Genomic DNA, 21,735 nt, shown 5'->3' on the forward strand with positions numbered 1-21,735 from the left:
TCAGTACACCACCTGGTACCTTGAACAGGAAACTGGAAGTCTTCAATATCAGTGGTCCTCAACTCATGGCCCACCCAGTCCTCAAGGATTCCCTTAATTTGATGGGAAGGATAACAGAGCTTACAAAACAAACGTGCACATTGACTAAGGGGGGTTTCCCCATCACAATTAGTGCCTTCAAAGTCACCTTTGGCTCGTACTGAAAAATATGGTTGCCATGTCTTTCAGTTAGAGCCAAAACTTGAGATACGCTCAGAAAATTCACTAGGCAACTATGTTGACATACCTGGACCAATGTGGATTCACACATGGATACATCGACAGCCATTGCCGATTGTACCTATGCTTCAACAAAAAATAACAACAACCAAAACCAAGGGAAATGTTGTACACCCATGAGTACCATATCTATTTGATGTAACAGACTGTGCAGACATGGTGCAAGGAATGGGAAAGGGCAGGGTGGTACACAATGCTAAATAATTTCCTGCCAGGAAGGTCATTTAGATATTGTCATTACAGTTTATTGCAAAGCTATTGTTTCCACCAGCACTCCAACAGCGCTGCCTGCCATCACACGTAAGAAAGTGATAAACTGTAGGGTAAATAATACTTAGATATATACAAGGTTAAAGAAAAACACAGACAAGTTCATCAAGTCCAAACTATATTCCTACAGTGCTGACCCAGAAAAAGGCAAAAACCAGCACCACAATACTGTGAAGCAAAGAGCGCTTACAGTAAAGACTCCATATTAGAGATGAGCGAAGTTACATTGATTCGATTCGTCACAAACTTCTCGGCTCGGCAGTTGCTGACTTTAGCCTGCATAAATTAGTTCAGCTTTCAGGTGCTGCGGTGGGCTGGAAAAGGTGGATACAGTCCTAGGACACTCTCTCCAAGGCCACCGGAGCAGCTGAAAGCTGAACTCATTTATGCAGGAAAAGTCATCAACCGCCGAGCCGAGAAGATTGCGACAAATGGAATCACTGTAACTTCACTCATCTCTACTCCCTATCTATGGTGATGGTGAAATGCACTTTCCTTTAAACTTAGAAGAAGTCCCCTCACTATGGTTACAGCCCTAGAAGTAACAATATCACTACAAAGATTGCCTCTAAACATAATCCCAAATATGAGTGCAATGAGGAACGCTGTGTCCCTTTGGAGGTGTTTTGACTCTTCTTGGCTGATGTATGGAGAGGTGGGGTTATCAGCCTAAAGGCTACTAGAAAGTATACAAGTTAACACACTGCTCTGTTCATGTTTCTGAACAGAAATGGGCAAAGCCAAACACAGCTGAATGGGTAGTACTTCTGCTCATTGGGGGTCCCTGCTCTGAGCAGAATAGTGTATACGGTACTTACAGTCAGACACGTTTTGAATGTGACCAGGATGAGAGGACTATTCCATGAGCTGATCACTGTGATTTACACCTTCCTTGCATGCTAACCAGTCTTTGAATGATTTTATGTAGATAAATGTCTGCACCTGGGGTCATAAAGCGTATCTGTAAGTTCCAACAATAAAAAAATAAAATAAAACATATATGTTACTCAGTACCTCATCCTGATCATATACATTCAATTGTAATTTTTATGTCTCTCCAATATTTCACTAAAAAAGAGCATATTATAGCTGCTAAATGTTGTCAATTGTCTCAAAGGGAGGGGGCGTGTCTTTCTCCTGGCTGCACTGTGGTGACTCCTCCCCCTCTCTTACTCTGCTGACTCAATGCTCTTGGTGGAGCCTGGCAGTCCTGCTCTGTAACTCTTTTCTCTCTGGTTTCATACTGTACACACACGCACACAATGATTATTAGAGATTGCCTGTACTCTACCACCAAAGACAATGTGGTGAGTGTATATCTTACATCTTCCTAGGTCATTCATGTGTGTCATCCTTAACCCCATTTGGGCCTTAAGGACTCAGACAATTTTATTTTAACGTTTTCGTTTTTTCCTCCTCACCTTCAAAAAATCCTAACTTTTTTATATTTTCATCCACTGACTAGTATGAGGGCTTGTTTTTTGCGTGCACAGTTGTCCGTTGTAATGCCCTCACTCACTTTACCATAAAATGTATGGCGCAACCAAAAAAATACTATTTGTGAGGGGAAATTAAAAAGAAAACCGCAATGTTGCTAATTTTGGAAGGTTTTGTTTTTACGCCGTACAATTTACGGTAAAAATGACGTGTTTTTTATTCTTTGGGTGAATACGATTAAAATGATAACCATGATAAAACTTTTTAACCAAATTAATACGTTTAAAATCGCCGTATTTTGAAGACCTATAACTTTTTCATTTTTCCGTATAAGCGGCGGTATGAGGGCTCATTTTTTGGGCCGTGATCTGTACTTCTTATTGATACCATATTTGCTTATAAAAAAATATTTGCTTATTTAAAAAAAATTTGGGGAATAAAATGTTATAAAAAAGTTTTTTTTACGTTCAAGCCGTTCACCGTACGGTATCATTAACATTTTATTTTAATAGTTCAGATATTTATGCACGCGGCGATACCAAATTTGTATATAAAATATTTTTTTTTAACATTTTTGGGGGGTGAAATAGGGAAAATGGGACAATTTACGTTTTTATTGAAGGAGGGGATTATTCACATTTTTTTACTTTACTTTTTTTACTTTTATTTTTAAACTTTAATAGTCCACATAGGGGACTATTTATAACAATCACTCGATTGCTAATACTGTTCATTGCTATGTATAGGACATAGCACTGATAAGGGTTATCTGTCATCTGCTCTGGTCGTCGGGAAGGCAGATCAGAGCAGAAGACGCCGGGAAGGCAGCGGAGTCAGGTGAGGGGACATCCGTTTGCCGTGCTGGATGATCGGATTGCCGCGGTAGCGCTAACGGCGATCCGATCATCCATTTTATAGTGCCCGCGATGCTGTAGATGCCGTGATCTGTATTGATCACGGCATCTGAGGGGTTATTGGCGGACATCCGCGGGATCACGAGACCTGCCGCGCATGATCCGGGCATGGCTCCAATGCTCGCAGTTATGCTTAGGACATAAATGTACGTCCTGGTGCGTTAAGTACCAGCTCACCAGGACGTACATTTACGTCCTGCATCCTTAAGGGGATAAAGGGGTACTCCACTGGAAGACTTTTTTTTTTTTTAAATCAACTGGTGATAGAAAGTTAAACAGATTTGTAAGTTACTTCTATTAAAAACATTTTTAATCCTTACAGTACTTATCAGCTGCTGTATGGTCCACAGGTAGTTCATTTCTTTTTTAAATTCCTGTCTGACCACAGTGCTCTCTGCTGACACCTCTGTCCATATGAGGAACTGTCCAGAGCAGGATAGGTTTGCTATGGGGATTTGCTTCTACTCTGGACAGTTTCTAAAATAAACAGAGGTGTCAGCAGAGAGCATTGAGGTCAGACAGAAAGGAAATTCAAAAAGAAAAGAACTTCCTGTGGAGCATATAGCAGCTGATAAGTACTGGAAGGATTAAGATTTTTAAATAGAAGTAATTTACAAATCGGTTTAACTTTCTGGCACCAGTTGATTTAGAAAAAGTGTTTTCCAGTGGAGTACTCCTTTTAAGCAGTCCTGGGACTTGTAGTTTTGAAATAGTGTTTGGATACCATTTTTACAGCAGTGTTGCCTTCAGCTTCTGCAAAACTCCCAGAATGCCCAGACATCCTATGACTGTCCAGGCATGCTTGGAGTTGTAGTTTTGCAACAGCTGGAGGCACATGTTTGGTAAAACTCTGTGCTACAGCAGTGTTTCTGCAGGCAGTGTTCCTCCTGCAGCCTTGTCAATCAGCCATCTTGTGTCCATGACCCTTGGACACGCTGACGCTGCTGCGGGACTCAGTGTTCCAGGAGGTATGGATAACCCTAGTGGTGGGATTTCCAAAGGCAGTTTTCTTTAATAAAATGTGAAAATTTATTAAAGAAGTATATTAGAAAAACTATGCTTTGCATATAACATAAAAAGTGTTCATTTCTTAAATGGGCACTGTCCGATATAAAGAATTTAAGACTGCTCCAGAACACCGCTCCCCAAATAATGGAGCACACAGCATGATCTGTTAATTAACAGGTCAGTATATATTTACACTGCGTCTTTTAGGGTCCATTGGATTCCCCATCGTATAACTATGAAGAATACCACTTCGTGGCATACATTTATACATAAGGTCCCACAATAAAAACATACATACAGTATACTACACAGTATGCAGTTTTCTTCACACACATTTAGATGGGTATTCCACATTGGAATCTGTATCCCACCATTGTTTATGCTGAATGGATTCTCTCACGCACATTATATATATATTTTTATGGTAGAAATCTAAGGTTGATCCTTGAACTTCTGCTGTGGATTTTAAGTTTTTATATGTCAGATTTAGACATAGCTTTTTCTGCACATGGTCACTCATGTCCTTTCACAAGGATATGTTTTGCTATGATGAAGATTTTAAATTTATGTTTAAAAAATAAAAAAAAAAGGTTTCCTAATAACAGGTTATTTTATGTCATGATCAAACCATGAGGTAAAAGCTATAAATCCCATGGTACATCTCATCACGCTTTTAATATATCCTAACCCCAATAGAGTCTATCTTCGATCCTTAATGCATTTCTACTGAATGTAAGAAAATATTTCACACTATATCTTGGTCAGTTTTCTCATCCCATTAAGAAAAAAAATGACTTCTCTCTTTAGTCTCAAACACCTCAACTTTACTTATTTGTAAAAACTTGCACATCAATGATAGATCACATGCAGTAGAGTTATAAAAAGGATTCCCTTCTCTTCTTCCGCAAAATGGGAAAATGGGAAAACCGCTAAATATTACACAGAATTTTGACAGCTGAAACTTTACCTACAATTCAGCGCATCATCCAGCCTATAGCATTGGGCAGTAGAGTATTGGAATGGCTGAACAGTCAATAGTCTGACCTTTGTAGTATTGTTATAACACTGGAATTATACTATAGTAGCGCTTCATTTATTTGCTGTTCTGTAGTTTAGTTTTTTTCTTTGAGGTTTGTCATTTTTGAACTTGGAGTCACATGGTAGAGTGCACAAAATGTCGCATTTATCATCTGTTAAAAAAATAAAAAAAAAGGTGTGCAAATGTACTACAATCCCCTGGTGGTGTAGAAAGTGCAGTCTCTCTCACTGGTGAGCTCCCTTTTAAAATATCCACACAATGTTTTGCTGCATGCGCAATTTCCTAAATTAGAGAGCGAAACTCACCAAAAAAAATAAAATGTGCAAAGAAGAACAGTTCTCATGATATGTATGGGAAGTGAATGTTGTTACAGTATAGTCCATAAAGTAGTATTGCAGAATGTCAAAACGACAGCGGCTCAGCAGTTATTGTTGCTAGGGCTGGGCGGTATACCGGTTCATACTAAATACTGACATTTTTTGTGCTGCACGATATGAATTTTAACCCATACCGCAATAACGGTTTGGTCCCTCCCCCTCGGGAATGGATGAATCAGCCCAGCGCTGCACTGTCCCCACATCGGGAAACTAATCCTATGTGACCTGTGAGCGCTGTTCTGCCCCCCCACCCCCTCTCCATTAATTATTAGCCCAGCCCAGCACAGCACTGTCCCCATCAGGGTACTACTCACATGTCACCCGCATGCGCTGCCCTCCTCGTCCTGTTTGTTGCGGCCGCCAGCGCTGACACCCTATACCAGTGGTCTCCAACCTGCGGACCTCCAGATGTTGCAAAACTACAACTCCCAGCATGCCCGGACAGCCGTTGGCTGTCCGGGCATGCTGAGAGTTGTAGTTTTGAAACATCTGGAGGTCTGCAGGTTGGAGACCACTGCTCTATACTGTACACTATGCCCGGATTAACCAAAATAAAATTTAACTCCCCTCCTCTTGGTCCGGTACCGGCCTCACTTGTTTCCGTCGGACAGCCATAAGCCTATCACCAGCTGCAGCGATATTCCCCCCCCCCAGCCGGTGATAGGATAAGCCCACTGTCATGTAAGAAGCCGGCTGCGGCTGGTGATAGGCTGACAGCTCTCCGAGGTTCCTGTCCCCAGCGTAAGGCCAACGTAGGTGCGTTAAAATGTATTTTGTTTACCTTTTGCAGCCCGGGCATAGGGATACCGCACAGTATAGAGTGCCAGTGCCGGCGGCCGCAACAAACAGGACGAGGAGGGCAGCGCATGCGGGTGATATGTGAGTATTTACCCTGATGGGGATGTGGGCTGATAATTAATATGGTGAGGGGGCTAGGAAATACCGTTATATACTGTGGAACCGCCAAAAGTTTAAAAAAGACCATGATACACACATTTGGTAATACCGCCCAGCCCTAATTGTTGCCTTGCAGCACTGGGATTGTGGCTTTGAACGATGTCTGTATGGAGTATGTACATTCTCCCTGTGTTTGTGTGGGTTTCCCTATGTACTTCTCTTTACTTCCAGATAAAAAAAAATACAAATATGATATTTTGGAATTTCAACTGTAAACACACAGGGGAAAGGAGCAATGTGAGGGATGACAAGCACTGCGGAATACTATAGAGCTATAGAAAGAAAGAATATATATACATTTGACATGCTTTGTCCATACCACCTTCAACTGGGGAGCAGTGGTCATAGGAGGCACAAATGTTCTGCGCACTGGAGCTGTAGGTACTGTGTGCTGTTATATAGTGCTCTGCTTGGTGCTATGTTATCGAGCTATTCTCCCCTAAGTCATCACAAATTCAAGGGCATACCCTTAAGATTTTTAACATGGACTTCACTATTTATGCTGCATATTTACCAATGGTTTGGTCCAGGCTTAGTTGCCATTGAATCACACTTTATTTTTTTATTGGTGCCAGAAAAACCTGTACTGCACTGCTTCCCATTGAAGATAATGGGGCACAGTTTTGTGGCAGAACACACACACAGGGATTTTGATGAGGAATATATGAGAAAGTACCCCAAGCAGCTTTCCTATACAGTGATCCCTCAATTTACAATGGCCTCAACATACAATAGTTTCAACATACAATGGTCTTTTCTGGACCATCGTAACTTGAAACCAGACTCCACATACAATGCTACGGACAGTCCAGATCTGTGATACCTGTCAATGGCCGGAAGATCTGACCAATCAGAATGGGCATTCACTGGTAAAACCCTTGTATTACTGAAGTGTATGCACTGACTGGTGTCTGGTAGTGCCCCCTACAGTACAGAGAGGAATTACATGTTCTGTACTCTTTACCTGTACCAGGGTTAGCTGCTCCTTTGGACATCAGGTGAGGGCGACTTCATGTTACTTTTTTAGGACATTGTGTGTACTGTACAGGACCCTGAAGAGGCTCCTGTCCTCTACATAGACCAGTGTTTCCCAAGCCGGGTGCCCCCAGCTGTTGCAAAACTACAATTCTCAGCATGCCCGGACAGCCATTGGCTGTCCGGGCATGCTGGGAGTTGTAGTTTTGCAACAGCTGGAGGCTCCCTGCTTGGGAAACACTGACATAGACAGTGATTTACAGCTCCCAGCAGGTCTTTCTTACTTTTATATGTAAGGACTTGCTTTATCTATATTAGTTATCTACTTATTTTTCTTTAATCCTCACTTTTTCCTATTTTTGGATGACATTTTGGTGGCTTCAGAACCAATTACCAGGCTTCCACAGAGTTCTGGTCTCAACATACAATGGCTTCAGCATACAATGGTCGTCCCGGAACCAATTCATATTGTAACTTGAGGGACCACTGTACTTCTAAGGCAGTAAATATGCAACAAGTTATGCACGTAATAAATTTTACAATACATAATATTTTAACTTTTTCATTTTAAATCTGCAAAATGTAACTTTCTACTGTCTGACTCCACAGCCCTGTACACTAAAGATATAAACGTTATTCCAATACTTCTATTCCATAGACTATATAATTCTGGAAAAAAACAGATCGCTTATATAAAATATAAGATGATGGATCAGATAGATTGACACCAACCTATTTGAGCGTGTGAACGTAGGTGTGCATATTAAGAAAATTGTGGGTAACAATTATGACATGAAATGCAGCTCTCTTTTCTAGACAACTGAAAAGAACAGCGAATCCCTGAAGACCTCTGTGCTCTGCAGCAAGGATGATGCAACTTGTAAAAATAGACTTGTAGCAGCAGAGCCAGAGCTTGGTACTGCATACTATTCACGGCTCATCCACATGACCTACCTGCTGCACACCCTCACAACAGCTTTCTCCTTCCTGAAAACCACTCACAATTACCTGTATACATAGCCGGCCAGATATTTCCTGTTGTATACAGTAATAATAGAGACATATTTTCATGTGCGCACATGTACATTCATTTTTTTTCCGTTTCTTTGTAATGAAGCTTATGTAGAACATTTCTCAGAAGACATTGACCGATCCCTCTCCTATCATCAGGGTCACCTAGGTAGCTGTTCTCAGACTGATGGCCTTTCTAGGGAGGTCACTTTAAAAATTTGCAGTACAGCATGTGACCAGAATATTCAATAAGATAGAACAAATGGGAACTTCACCCGGCAATTTCTATAATTGTTAGGTTGAAGAGGAATGGCCGCCCTGCTAAGAGAAAAGAGGGCTGTATGAACAAAATGGAAAGAATGCTTTCATTCTAATAGAATTCTACTGTGGTTCAATAGTCACATCCCCATCAAAATGTACATAAAGCTTGTGGCCAGACACAAGAGATTCATTTACTTGGCTGTGACGATGTATAGAAGTCAGAACAGTAGTCGTTCCTCTGAGGGATACGGTCTTAGATCTCCAGGCATGGACCTACCTAGTCCAACATATTGTATACAGTCATGGCCGTAAATGTTGGCACCCTGACATTCTACTAGAAAATGAAGCATTTCTCACAGAAAAGGATTGCAGCAACACATGTTTTGCTATACACATGTTTATTCCCTTTGTGTGTATTGGAACTAAACCAAAAAAGGGAGGAAAAAAAGCAAACAGGACATAATGTCACACCAAACTCCAAAAATGGGTTGGACAAACTTATTGGCACCCTTTCAAAATTGTGGATAAGTAAGATTGTTTCAAGCATGTGATGCTCCTTTAAACTCACCTGGGGCAAGTAACAGGTGTGGGCAATATAAAAATCACACCTGAAAGCAGATAAAAAGGAGAGAAGTTCACTTAGTCTTTGCATTGTGTGTCTGTGTGTGCCACACTAAGCGTGGACAACAGAAAGAGGAGAAGAGAACTGTCTGAGGACTTGAGAATCAAAATTGTGGAAAAATATTAACAATCTCTAAGTTACAAGTCCATCTCCAGAGATCTAGATTTGCCATTACTACAGTGCGCAACATTATCAAGAAGTTGGCATCACATGGCACTGTAGCTAATCTCCCTGAGCAAGGATGGAAGAGAAAAAGTGATGAAAGGTGTCAACGCAGGATAGTCCGGATGGTGCATAAGCAGCCCTAAACAAGTTGAAACCAAGATAGAGCTTTTTGGTAAAGCACATCATTCTACTGTTTACCGAAAATGGAATGAGGCCTACAAAGAAAAGAACACAGCACCTACAGTGAAATATGGTGGAGGTTCAATGATGTTTTGGGGTTGTTTTGCTGCCTCTGGTACTGGGTGCCTTGAATGTGTGCAAGACATAAAATCCCATTGAACACCTGTGGAAAGATCTTAAAATTGCTGTTGGGAAAAGGCGCCTTCCAATAAGAGACCTGGAGCAGTTTGCTAAGGAAGAGTGGTCCAACATTCCGGCTGAGAGGGGTAAGAAGCTTATTGATGGTTATAGGACGCGACTGATTTCAGTTATTTTTCCAAAGGGTGTGCAACCAAATATTAAGTTATGGGTGCCAATAATTTTGTCCAGACCATTTTTGGAGTTTGGTGACATTATGTCCAATTAGCTTTTTTCCTCCCTTTTTTTGTTTAGTTCCAATATACACAAAGGGAATAAACGTGTGTATAGCAAAACATGTGTTACTGCAATCCTTTTCTGTGAGAAATACTTCATTTTCTTCCACGACTGTATATACATTTAGCTCATGCTTTAACATCTCAGGTCCCAACATATCTGGATTTGGGCGACTAAAATGCAAGGACTAAAAAGCATGTGTAATAAAAGGTGTTGCTCGTTGTTGTTTACTGATATGCCAATTCCAACTATTAAGCCTATACACCTATATATAACATAAAATTATTACTTTCATGTAAGGTTTTATCTGATAATCGTCCTTCAGATGAAGAACATGTAATATTTTTACATAAAAATCACATGATTAATACCAGATAATTCCACGCGCTGTGATACAAACGCGCCTTATAGGCGTCAGCAGCCTGTGTGCGGCGGGGAGCAGTCGGGCCTACACAGGATCAGATAGGTGTGATATTATGAGTTTCTTCACAGGTTTTCACTTCACTTTTCACATCAAACTAGGTTAATTTTCCTTGAATATTTCAGTGTGGAGCCTGCAGTGGAGCGTTCACATGGCAACCTCTGCTGTGTAAAGTGCCGCACCCAGCCTGGCATCACCAAGCTATTAATTCACTGCAGAGCCCAATGATTTGTCTAATAAAAAATAACACTCTTAATCCCGGCCACACTGATAAGAGTCTCCGAGGTCCAGTGCTGAAGAACTCCGCAGCCAACATCGATGGCTTACTTCAAAGCTCTCTCAGCACAGCCATAACTATAAAAGTGAACAGCTCTCGTAACTATGGTTGCCACTAGAGATGAGCGAATTTACAGTAAATTCGATTCGTCACGAACTTCTCGGCTCGGCAGTTGATGACTTTTCCTGCATAAATTAGTTCAGCTTTCAGGTGCTCCCGTGGGCTGGAAAAGGTGTATACAGTTCTAGGAGACTCTTTCCTAGGACTGTATCCACCTTTTCCAGCCCACCGGAGCACCTGAAAGCTGAACTAACTTATGCAGGATAAGTAATCAACTGCCGAGCCGAGAAGTTCGTGACGAATCGAATTTATTGTAAATTCGCTCATCTCTAGTTGCCACCTGGCCGGTGTTTTGGCGACCCTGCCGGTCTTTTTATATTAAAAATACCGGCTATGCAATGGCCGGTATTTAGCCAACAAATCCTCCAACTCCCGGAATGTTGCACAATATACTATACCAGTGTTTCCCATCCAGAGCGCCTCCTGCTGTTGCAAAACTACAACTCCCTGCATGCCCGGACAGCCAACGGCTGTCTGGGCATGCTGGGAGTTGTAGTTTAGCAACAGCTGGAGGCACCCGTGGTTGGGAAACATTGACCTATACTATATACTACTATGGTTTCCAACATGCTGGGAGTTGTAGTTTTGCAACAGCTGGAGGCACCCGTGGTTGGGAAACATTGACCTATACTATATACTACTATGTATTCCAACATGCTGGGAGTTGTAGTTTTGCAACAGCTGGAGTCTCCCCTGGTTGGGAAACACTGACCTATACTATATACTACTATGTAGTCCAACATGCTGGGAGTTGTAGTTTTGCAACAGCTGGAGCCTTCCCTGGTTGGGAAACACTGACCTATACTATATACTACTATGTAGTCCAACATGCTGGGAGTTGTAGCTTTCGTATGGGGCAGCTGCTGAGTCACAGGCTGTATCAGGGCATGCTGGGAATTGTAGTTCGTAACCAACTGCAACTCCCGAATGTAATTTAAAAAAGTGATCAAAAGGTCACATCAAAACAAAAATGGTACTGTTAAAAACTACAGACCGGAGAAATAAAAAAGTAATAGGGGTCCGAATAGGACACAATTTTTCTCGCATATGTGTATTCTGTGATGTTCCGCATATATAATTATGTAAATTAGCATGGCCGATATTTTTTTTTTGCAAGAAAGGTGGCCCTACTCATAACCCTCCCTCATTCCGAGATGTAATGGTGGTATATTCCACCAGTATAAACATAGGAAGCATTCTCTCCCCTTCAGCTATGGAAGGAGCCATGAAGCCATTACACACAGTAGGGCACTCCAGCTGGGGAATAATACAATGTAAGCAGATGGTGCCGCCAATGACACACTAGTGGTATTCACCCTCTATAAATACTTGGCGAGGAACGTAAAAGACTATACAGATACGAGTGCTAATGCTTCACTTTCATGTAAAATGTACGATCCTCACATATACTACAACAGCAGGATGTATAGAGCAATGCATGACAAACCACTAGGCTGGAAGAATGCCCGATGATGCCTACAAAACGTACCGGCATAACAGCCTGATTGGAAAACCATCAAGGTAAAACAGAGCATTGGGGTATTATCATCTAAAAAGTGTATGTGACCAGTCAACAAAGCTCACGGAATACTAAAGCTGGTCACACACTATACAAACGCTATCTTCCCCAGCACTTTCCTCCTTCACGTGCACATTTAGATAGGCCAAGCCTGCATGTGTTCTGAGGGGAAGGGAGGAGTAAGCTGCTGCCAGACACCTCTCCATAAAGTTGATTCAGTAAAAGGCTGTTAAAAAGCTTTCATTTGACAAAGGGGTGTGTCCAAAATTGTGCAAGAATTCAGGAACAAGATTATATAGGTGTTTAAGTAAACAGACTAGGCAGTCTACAGATGCATTACATTTAACAAACAACATTAGCCACTTTAATAAATCTGGCACATTCTTAGACTGCTTAGTCTTGAGATGGGAAGGCCTGGGAAAATAAAAAAAAATTAAATTTGGGAAAAACGTTTTTCCCGTTCTTTTACAAAGCAGTTTTTTTTTTTTTGGGTTGGGTACCCAAGTTTTTGAGTAGCAGTACACCTATTTCCGATTTTGACATGCAGTTGAAAACCCCGATTTCCAGGCGCTAAAGTACGCCGACCAAAAGTACACGTAAAAAACCTCTTAAGCTAGAGCTTTTCCCGCCTGTGCAAAGCGGCGGGGAATCCATCATCTACAGTACACACTTATGATAAATTACATGCTGCAACGGAAAAAGTTAGACATAAAAATTGGCGGTAAAAAAAAAAGAGTAGGGTACACTTTGAATGATAAATCTCCCCCAGTTTTCGTAAATCTGCCCCAATGTGTGGCCATACTGAGCATTATTTTAGTGAAAATAATACAATGCAGGAAACCCCATTTCTTTGTTATTCGGAAGATAAAGAGCAAACTTGAAAATGTAATTTTCGACAGTCTGCAGGGTGACCTCCCTATGAAAGGTCAGGACACCTAGAAACAGCCTTTAATCTGTGAATGTTTTCTGTACAAGGCACAGCCTATCTATGGGTCTAGATAACACTGACATTTCCCAAGACCTAATAATAATACAAATACTGGATCACGTGACCCTAGACCTCATAACAACGTGCATGTTATTTATACGACTGTAATCCATCACATTAGCTCACGGTGCCGTCTTGTAATCGGTTACAACCTCTTCTTTTCATGGGGGTTTTAGGAGACGATCTGCCCCCTGGATGGGTCAACACAATGCAACCAGCTCACTAACATCAGTTCACACATGATTTATCTACTAGCGGAGATAAACTGAAGTGACAGCACAAATAACCTAATTCAGGAGGCTCAAACCGGATTTCATTTTATGTTCAGCCATAAAATCACTGAAATGTCACCAAACAACTCCACAGGAAGAGACACTATGAATGCAGGGGGTACGCACTGAATTTAAAATAATATTTATGGTGCTTGATGTCAGATCATATTAAGGACCCAAGAAATCTCTAACTATGGCATCAACGGGTCCCAGAAAGTTATGAAAATGACTTCTATAAAAAAAAATCTTAATCCTTCCAGTGCCTTTCAGAGAAAGTTGTGTAGTTCTTTCCAGTCTGACCACAGTGCTCTCTGCTGACACCTCTGTCCGTGTCAGGAACTGTCCAGAGCAGGAGTGAATCCTCATAGCAAACCTCTCTTGCAACAGACAGTTCCTGACACGGACAGAAGTGGCAGCAGAGAGCACTGTGGTCAGACTAGAAAGAACTTCACAACTGTCTCTGTAATATACAGCAGCTGATAAGTACTGGAAGGATTAAGATTTTTAAATAGAAGTAATTTACAGTTCTGTAAAACTGACACCAGTTGATTTGATTTTTTTTCTCCTTCCGAATACCCCTTAAAGCGTGTAAAAAGATAAACCTCTAAACAGTTATTTTACATTATGTCTTTTTAACAAACAAAAAGAAGGTACCATATACAGTAGATTACTTAGGGTGACTACTAGAAGCATATACAACAATGTCATCTTGAATGCGCAAGAAGAAAAAAAAAACAACACCCATAATCCGACTGATATGTATAGAAACCTGTAAGAAATCTTGTATGCCACATGACAGGATACATTAGTAAGGTCATTGACATGCATGTGTAGTGTATGTAGCTGAATATCATCATGACAGTGCCATATTCTACATGTATATCTTTAAAAAAAATAAAAAAATAAAGCAAGCAGGTAAAATAATGCTTTATACATAATATAAATACATTTCTAAACTGGAGTCAAAGCTGGTATAATTGTAAATATTGTAAACTAATAGTATAAGAAGCAAATGACACACAACGATCTTAATAAAGACAGTTCAAGAAAATCATTTTAGAACCAAAAATCACAGTAAACATTGATTTTGTGCTGAAGATTGGTGCAATGGCTCCTTACACCACAGACCGGCAGATATTGGCACTAGACGCCGATGAGCATTTTACATGTGCGAGTTAAAGGGAACATGCCGTGATAAACATGCGTTCTGATGATATGCAGGCTGCATGTTATAGATCAGGAGGAGCTAATATTTAAATGGTCACTCTCATAAAAACAAATTTTTGCTATTGCACTCCTTATGATAAATAAAAAAGATTTCTAATATACTTTGTTTAAAAAAAATAAAAAATAAAGTTTTCTATGTTTTATTTGTGCTTTAAAAAAAGCTCAAGAGCACATTTCCCCCCATCTTATACACAGACTTTGGACCGAAGTGCAGCCTGGAGTGCTGAGGGGGGGGGGTGTCCAACCAACAGCATATGGCAGTTAAGTGTGAGAAGACCTATGATTGGATGAGGCTTCACCCCCCCCCTCAGCACTCCAGGCTGCACTTTGTGTTTGTGCTTCAGTCCAAAGTCTGTGTATGAGATGGGGGAAAATGTGCTCTTGAGCTTTTTTAAGCACAAATAAAACAGAAATATTTTTTATTTACCATAAGGAGTGCAATATCAAAAATTAGTTTTAATGAGAGAGTTTCCCTTTAAATTGTGTTGTGGGAAAATGTTTCTTTTTTTTATCACCTAAATCAGCGTTTTCCAATCAGAGTGCCTGCAGCTGTTGCAAAACTACAACTCCCAGCATGCCGGGACAGCCTTCGGCTGTCCGGGCATGCTGGGAGTTGTAGTTTTGCAACAGCTGCAGGCACACTGTTTGGAAAACACTGATTTAAATCCCTGCTTACACTGGGCAGTCCTACTCCGTGACTGACAGTCATCTCTATATGTGCTTTCACACATAGGAGGCTGTCAATCATTTAGTAAACCCACCGCGAGTAGAGGTTTCAATCAAACTCGCCACTGAATCTCTTCCCACAAAACTATATTATCTGCTCTATAACGTAATGCCTGTAGATGGGATAACATGTTTAATGTGACAGGCTACATTTACAGAGGTCTTCAGGTTCCTGGAAAAAGAATAAAAGCAGCAAATGATCCCTACGGCAGTCACCTGTCACCCTTTGTCTACTATCCGCCAATGATGACGTGCAATGGCTGCACATGATCGCTGTAGCCAAACTTTGGCCTTTGTGGTAAAGTGCTGTACTACAGGAAACACTGCCCAGCACAGAGTATGGCAGGTATACACTTAAAGGGGTACTCCACTGGAAAAAATTTTATTAATTTATTTATTTTAAATCAACTGGCGCCAGAAAGTTAAACAGATTTGTAAATGACTTCTATTTAAAAATCTTAATCCTTCCAGCACTTCTCAGCTGCTGTATATTCCACAGGAAGGAAGTGTATATTCCACAGGAAGTGCTCTCTGCTGACACCTCTGTCCATTTTAGAGTAAGAGCAAATCGCTTTCTGGCATCAGTTGAATAAAAAAAAAAAAAAAGTTTTCTAGGGAAGTTCCCCTTTAAGTCCAATGATTGGCCGTAGTTGTAATATGCCCATATGACAAGTACTAGTGAATAGTGTTATTTTTCCTTTTTTCTTTTACAACATGTGCAGCTTTTTTTCCCAGGAACTGAACAATCAATGCATCCTTTAGATTACAGGCATAGGAGACACACAGACATCCGGGTGACAATATGATTGGAGAAAAGCAATAAGGCTTTGTTCACAAATGGGCAATCGGAGGTGATAATGTTGTGGGCGACAATCACACCACCATGGAGGATTACTTAGTGAGAACCTGTCAGCTTTATTGACAGCTAGATTTTATTTCCCGTGAAATAAGAATTCTGGATCACATTTTTTTTTATTTTTTTTATTTAAGGTTGTACTGTTCCACTAAAAATTTAGTCAATTCACAACAGATTTTACCATTCCTCTTAAAGGGGTACTCCGGTGAAAATCTTTTTTTTTTTTTTTTTTTTTTTTTTTTTTTTTAAATCAACTGGTGCCAGAAAGTTAAACAGATTTGTAAATTACTTCTATTAAAAAAATCTTAATCCTTCCTGTACTTATTAGCTGCTGAATACTACAGCGGAAATATTGTTTCTTTTTAAAACACAGAACTGTCTGCTGACATCATGAGCACAGTGCTCTCTGCTGACATCTCTGTCCATTTTATGAACTGCCCAGAACAGCATATGTTTGCTATGGGGATTTCCTTTTACCCTGGACAGTTCCTAAAATGGACAGAGATGTCAGCAGAGAGCACTGTGCTCGTGATTCAGCAGAGAGCTCTGTGTTTCAAATGGAAAAGAATTTCCACTGTAGTATTCAGCAGCTAATAAGTACAGGAAGGATTAATATTTTTTTTAATAGAAGTAATTTACAAATCTGTTTAGCTTTCTGGCACCAGTTGATTTAAAAAAAAAAAAATGAAAGTTTTTCACTGGAGTACCCCTTTAAAGGAGCTTGTCTTTACACTGGTTGCCATTGTTAGCTTTGATTGGACACTTTCAGATACCAGGAGCCAATTTATTCATACATTTTTAGTAGGAATAAAACAGCACAATACTGAGCAATATAAACAAAAAGGTGTTCTGGAAATATCATACACAAGTATTTACATAAACAGGTCAAAATAGGCCCGGGGGATCTCTTTAAAGGGGTATTCCGACACTGCTTGAAGGGATGAAAAAAAAAATACTTGTCGGGTGCTCCGGACACCATTCTTCCTTAGCCGGTTCTGTTGCACAGCGCTTGCGGTGTTTAGGGTCAACACCTGGATTACCCACTCAGCCAATCTGCGGCTGAAGCCGAATATTGCTGTGGCTGCTGATTGGCTGAGCCAGCAATGCATGTGCCGACCCTAAACACAGCAAGTGCTGTGCAAAGGGCCCAGGGTGGGTTCACACTACGTTTTCTCCCATACGGGAGCGCATACGGCAGGGGGGAGCTAAAACCTCGCGCTCCCGTATGTCACCGTATGCGCTCCCGTATGTCATTCATTTCAATGAGCCGGCCGGAGTGAAACGTTCGGTCCGGTTGGCTCATTTTTGCGCCGTATGCGCTTTTACAACCGGACCTAAAACCGTGGTTGACCACAGTTTTAGGTCCGGTTGTAAAAGTGCATACGGCGCAAAAATGAGCCGACCGGACCGAACGTTTCACTCCGGCCGGCTCATTGAAATGAATGACATACGGGAGCGCATACGGTAACATACGGGAGCGCGAGCTTTTAGCTCCCCCCCTGCCGTATGCGCTCCCGTATGGGAGAAAACGTAGTGTGAACCCAGCCTAAGAAAGAATGGTGTCAGGAACAAGTGTTTTTTTTTTTTTTTTTTTATGTTTTTAAGCAGTACCACCACTTTTTGTAACAAGTTGAAATACTCTTGACTGAAACAGAACTGATTTTCATTAACTGAAATAAAGCAAATACAGTGATCCCTCAACTTACAATGGCCTCAACATACAATAGTTTCAACATACAATGGTCTTTTCTGGACCATCGTAACTTGAAACCAAACTCAACATACAATGCTACGGACAGTCCAGATCTGTGAAACGTGTCAATGGCTGGAAGAACCGACCAATCAGAAAGGGCATTCACTGGTAAAACCCCTGTATTACTGAAGTGTATGCACTGACTGATGTCTGGTAGCGCCCCCTACAGTACAGGGAGGTGTTACCTGTTCTGTACACTTTACCTGTACCAGGGTTAGCTGCTCCTTTGGACACCAGGTGAGGGCGACTCCATTACTTTTTAGGACACTGTGTGTACTGTACAGGACCCCGAAGAAGCTCCTGTCCTGTACATAGACCAGTGTTTCCCAAGCAGGGTGCCCCCAGCTGTTGCAAAACTACAACTCCCAGCATGCCCGGACAGCCTCTGGCTGTCCGGGCATGCTGGGAGTTGTAGTTTTGCAAAAGCTGGAGGCTCTCTGCTTGGGAAACACTGACATAGACCAGTGATTTACAGCTCCCAGCAGATATTTCCTACTTTATCTATTTTAGTTATCTACTTATTTTTCTTTGTCACTTTTTTCCTATTTTTGGATGACATTTTGGTGCCTTTAGAACCAATTACCAGGTTTCCATAGAGTTCTGGTTTCAACATACAATATTAATTGGTTCTGGGAGACCATTGTAACTTGAGGGACCACTGTATTGCACACTATGTCTGAGATGGGGGTTACAGAAACGCCCAGGCAGCCAAGCCAATGTGATGTAGAAAATGAAAGAAAACTAGCTTGTCAATCGGAGCTCAGAAATTCCCATTCACCCCATTGTTTTGCAATGGATTTGGGCACTTTAGTAAAGCAGTGGCTGAACTGCTGCCACCAATATGCCTTATGTGAACTCAGCCTTACACTTGAATAGCAGATGTGATCTCATGACAAGACATTTAACAGTTACAATACCTGAGGTTTAGTGCATTCCTGCGAGCCAAAATGAAATGAATGCCATAGGAAAGGAAAGGAAAAGATGAACATTATCAAGACATGCTATTAAATATCCAGTTAGTATGAGGCTCATGTGAAGGGCGTGCCAATGAGAAGTGCCCCCCCTACTGTTAACAAGCACATTCTACAATAAATATCCAGTAGTCCATGCCATGACTGAACACCAGTCAGGAAAATTTAGGCCAGCGGTGATGCTATTTTTTGACAGTCCTATACAGAGGTAACGGAGGGAATTAGAAAGATACCTGATGTAACCATCATTACTGAGAAAAACATTGTTTGAAGTCCGGATCACCACCATGGGAAGTGCCCAGGAGGCGGGCTGTACTTTATGGAGAGCTTTCCTGGCCCCTCCTCTTAACTATGATTGACAAAACTTGCAATATCCTCACTGGTTGGTAGAGATGCCAATCACAGCTTATAGAAGAGGCTAGAAGAACCTCATAACCGCTTACCACAAGAGTCTGACCTTTGGGTGCTAGCCATGATAGTGGCCACACCAAACAACATTTTTTGTGATTTAAGATATTGTTCCACTACCCTCCCCGCCCTCTGTATAGGGATATATTAGCAGTTTTGATTGTATAAACTATTATTATTATTATTATTAGCATGATGAAACACTGAAAGGAGGCAGAAGAAAAGGGATTTCTCGTTTACAGCACATACTGCAGTATTCTAAGATCAGTGTATAGGTTTACATGAATAAAACTAAAAAAAATCTAAAAGCAGAATATATAATATTCATTTAATTCAAGCTATTTACAAAGAAATACCAATATATCAAAAAAAAAAAAAGTGGAAGATATCAAACTTTTAATCTGTTAATGCAGTGTTTACCAACCAGTGTGCCTCCAGCTGTTGCAAAAATACAACTTCCAGCATGCCCAGACAGGCAAAGGCTGTCTGGGCATGTTGGGAGTTATAGTTTTCCAACAGCTGGAGGCACACTGGTTGGGAAACACTGTACTGATGTATAAATAGCAGTATATAATCCTTCTCTTGACAAGCTATATGTATAGCATATAAGGAAACTAGTGGCATTACTTTTCATCTTGGGAGTTGGGCAGGCTCTCCAGAGGACAAGATGGTAAGGAAAGGACAAAAGATGGAATACAAAGCTGAAGGGAAGATGGGGAGGTGGGCATACCACGAATGTATCTCTGTGGCAGGAGGCAAGGCATGGAGTCTGCTATGTAACTAAAATCTGATGGGATGAATCGTTTGCTAGTAATACTTTCTAAAGATACAATGGAAAGATCAGCTCGTGATGAGGAGACTTGCGTTCCTGAACACTTCCACAAACATATCCAAAATACCTACAGCACAAAAGTAAAGCACATGAGCCCAGAGGATGAAAGCAGACTCCTCAGCCGGGAAGATCATGTGACAGCCAAGTGCAGCAGCCATTTTTCAAAGTATTTATACAGTATGGCATGAAAACACTGCATTGCAAAAGCAGGAAGTCATCTGATGTATGGGAAGGCAACTTCTGCTCCTTATTTATTGTACAGTAACCCTGGATCTATAAATAAGTGTATGCATATAAACTCCAGCCGCTAAGCTGGGACACGTGTGCCTTGACTTTTTAAAGCTACACACATGATGTCAGTGTTATGTTACAGTGTAAAGCTGTAACTTTAAGAGCATAAGTAGCAGTTCTGTATTGTGATGCAGACATCCTACAGTTACCTGGGACCAGCCTTCCCTTCCTGCTTACAATCCATCATTAACAGCTGGAGAGATTTACGAAAGCTGCTGCAAAGTAAAAATGGCGCAGCCGCTTATATCTCCAGCTCTCACTTACAAGAGGTCCTTTGGAAAATGATAGCAGTGCTCTCTCTCATAGAGCGGTATAGACAGAGGCTCCAGTTATCATTGCACATCTGTGTACTCAATAATAAATCTTATACCGCTGTGTTCTAGGTAACATTTGTTCTGTGTGTTCCCATATGAACCGGCTGAATTCAGTATGCTCCTCTCCTGAGCTGTATCCGCTCCTTTTCTGACCAGGTTACAGGTAATTGCTGGTTTCCACAGAAACCTGCTTATGAAACACTGTTAGAGAACTGCTGCTTATGCAGTCCTGTAATTTATAGGGAACACTGAAAATACAGTAATAACGCAGCTGGAACTGCTGTGCCTCAGGAGCTGCTGATCCTTAAAAGCGTCCAGAGCTTAAAAGGAATCTGTCAGCTCTAGGTCATGCTTATAGCTCAAGTGTCAATTAGGTAGTGCTGAGCCTCCTCCCTGCCCCACCGCTCTCTACCTTGATCAATTGACATGTACTGCTCAGTACTGGAAGCCAAGCCCTGTACATTAAGGCAGGGAGGGGTGGCAGAGGAAGGGGGCGTACATGGCGCGGCTTGGCAATGCCTCTGTGACACTTGACCACTGAGAATAATTTAGAACTGACAGATTCCCTTTTAAGCAGCAGCACTGCATTGGTGTTGTCACACTTGGCAGAGCACGTACCCACTGACAAGCATAAAGAATTAAAACATTGCATAATGTTATAATCCTAGTGGGACCAGTATTTCCCAAGTTACTGAGGCAAAAGTGGCATGATTACTGCAGCTTACAATATTGGAGCATATTCACACAAGGCTAATTTCTTGCCGACCTGTCTGTACCTGCCCTATCTTACCAAAAAGATTTGCAGAAATCCATGTTTGCCATATAAAAAAATCCAGTCCGATAAGCGGAAC

General features: G+C 41.2%; 1 protein-coding gene across 8 annotated transcripts in view; it reads right to left on the reverse strand.

The window, feature by feature from the left end:
- Positions 1-21,735, reverse strand: part of RAPGEF2 (Rap guanine nucleotide exchange factor 2) — a 294,507-nt gene that overhangs the window by 72,062 nt on the left and 200,710 nt on the right. For 6 of the 8 annotated variants that reach the window (XM_056561584.1, XM_056561566.1, XM_056561543.1 and 3 more), the window contains one exon: positions 18,986-19,003. The exons of the other annotated variants lie outside the window; for them this stretch is intronic. In XM_056561584.1, the coding sequence (XP_056417559.1) occupies positions 18,986-19,003 (18 nt within the window). The remainder of the gene's footprint in view (positions 1-18,985; positions 19,004-21,735) is intronic. 8 annotated transcript variants of the gene reach the window in all.

The sequence above is a fragment of the Hyla sarda genome, chromosome 1, assembly GCF_029499605.1.
Source record: "Hyla sarda isolate aHylSar1 chromosome 1, aHylSar1.hap1, whole genome shotgun sequence".
Classification (NCBI taxonomy): Eukaryota; Metazoa; Chordata; class Amphibia; order Anura; family Hylidae; genus Hyla; species Hyla sarda.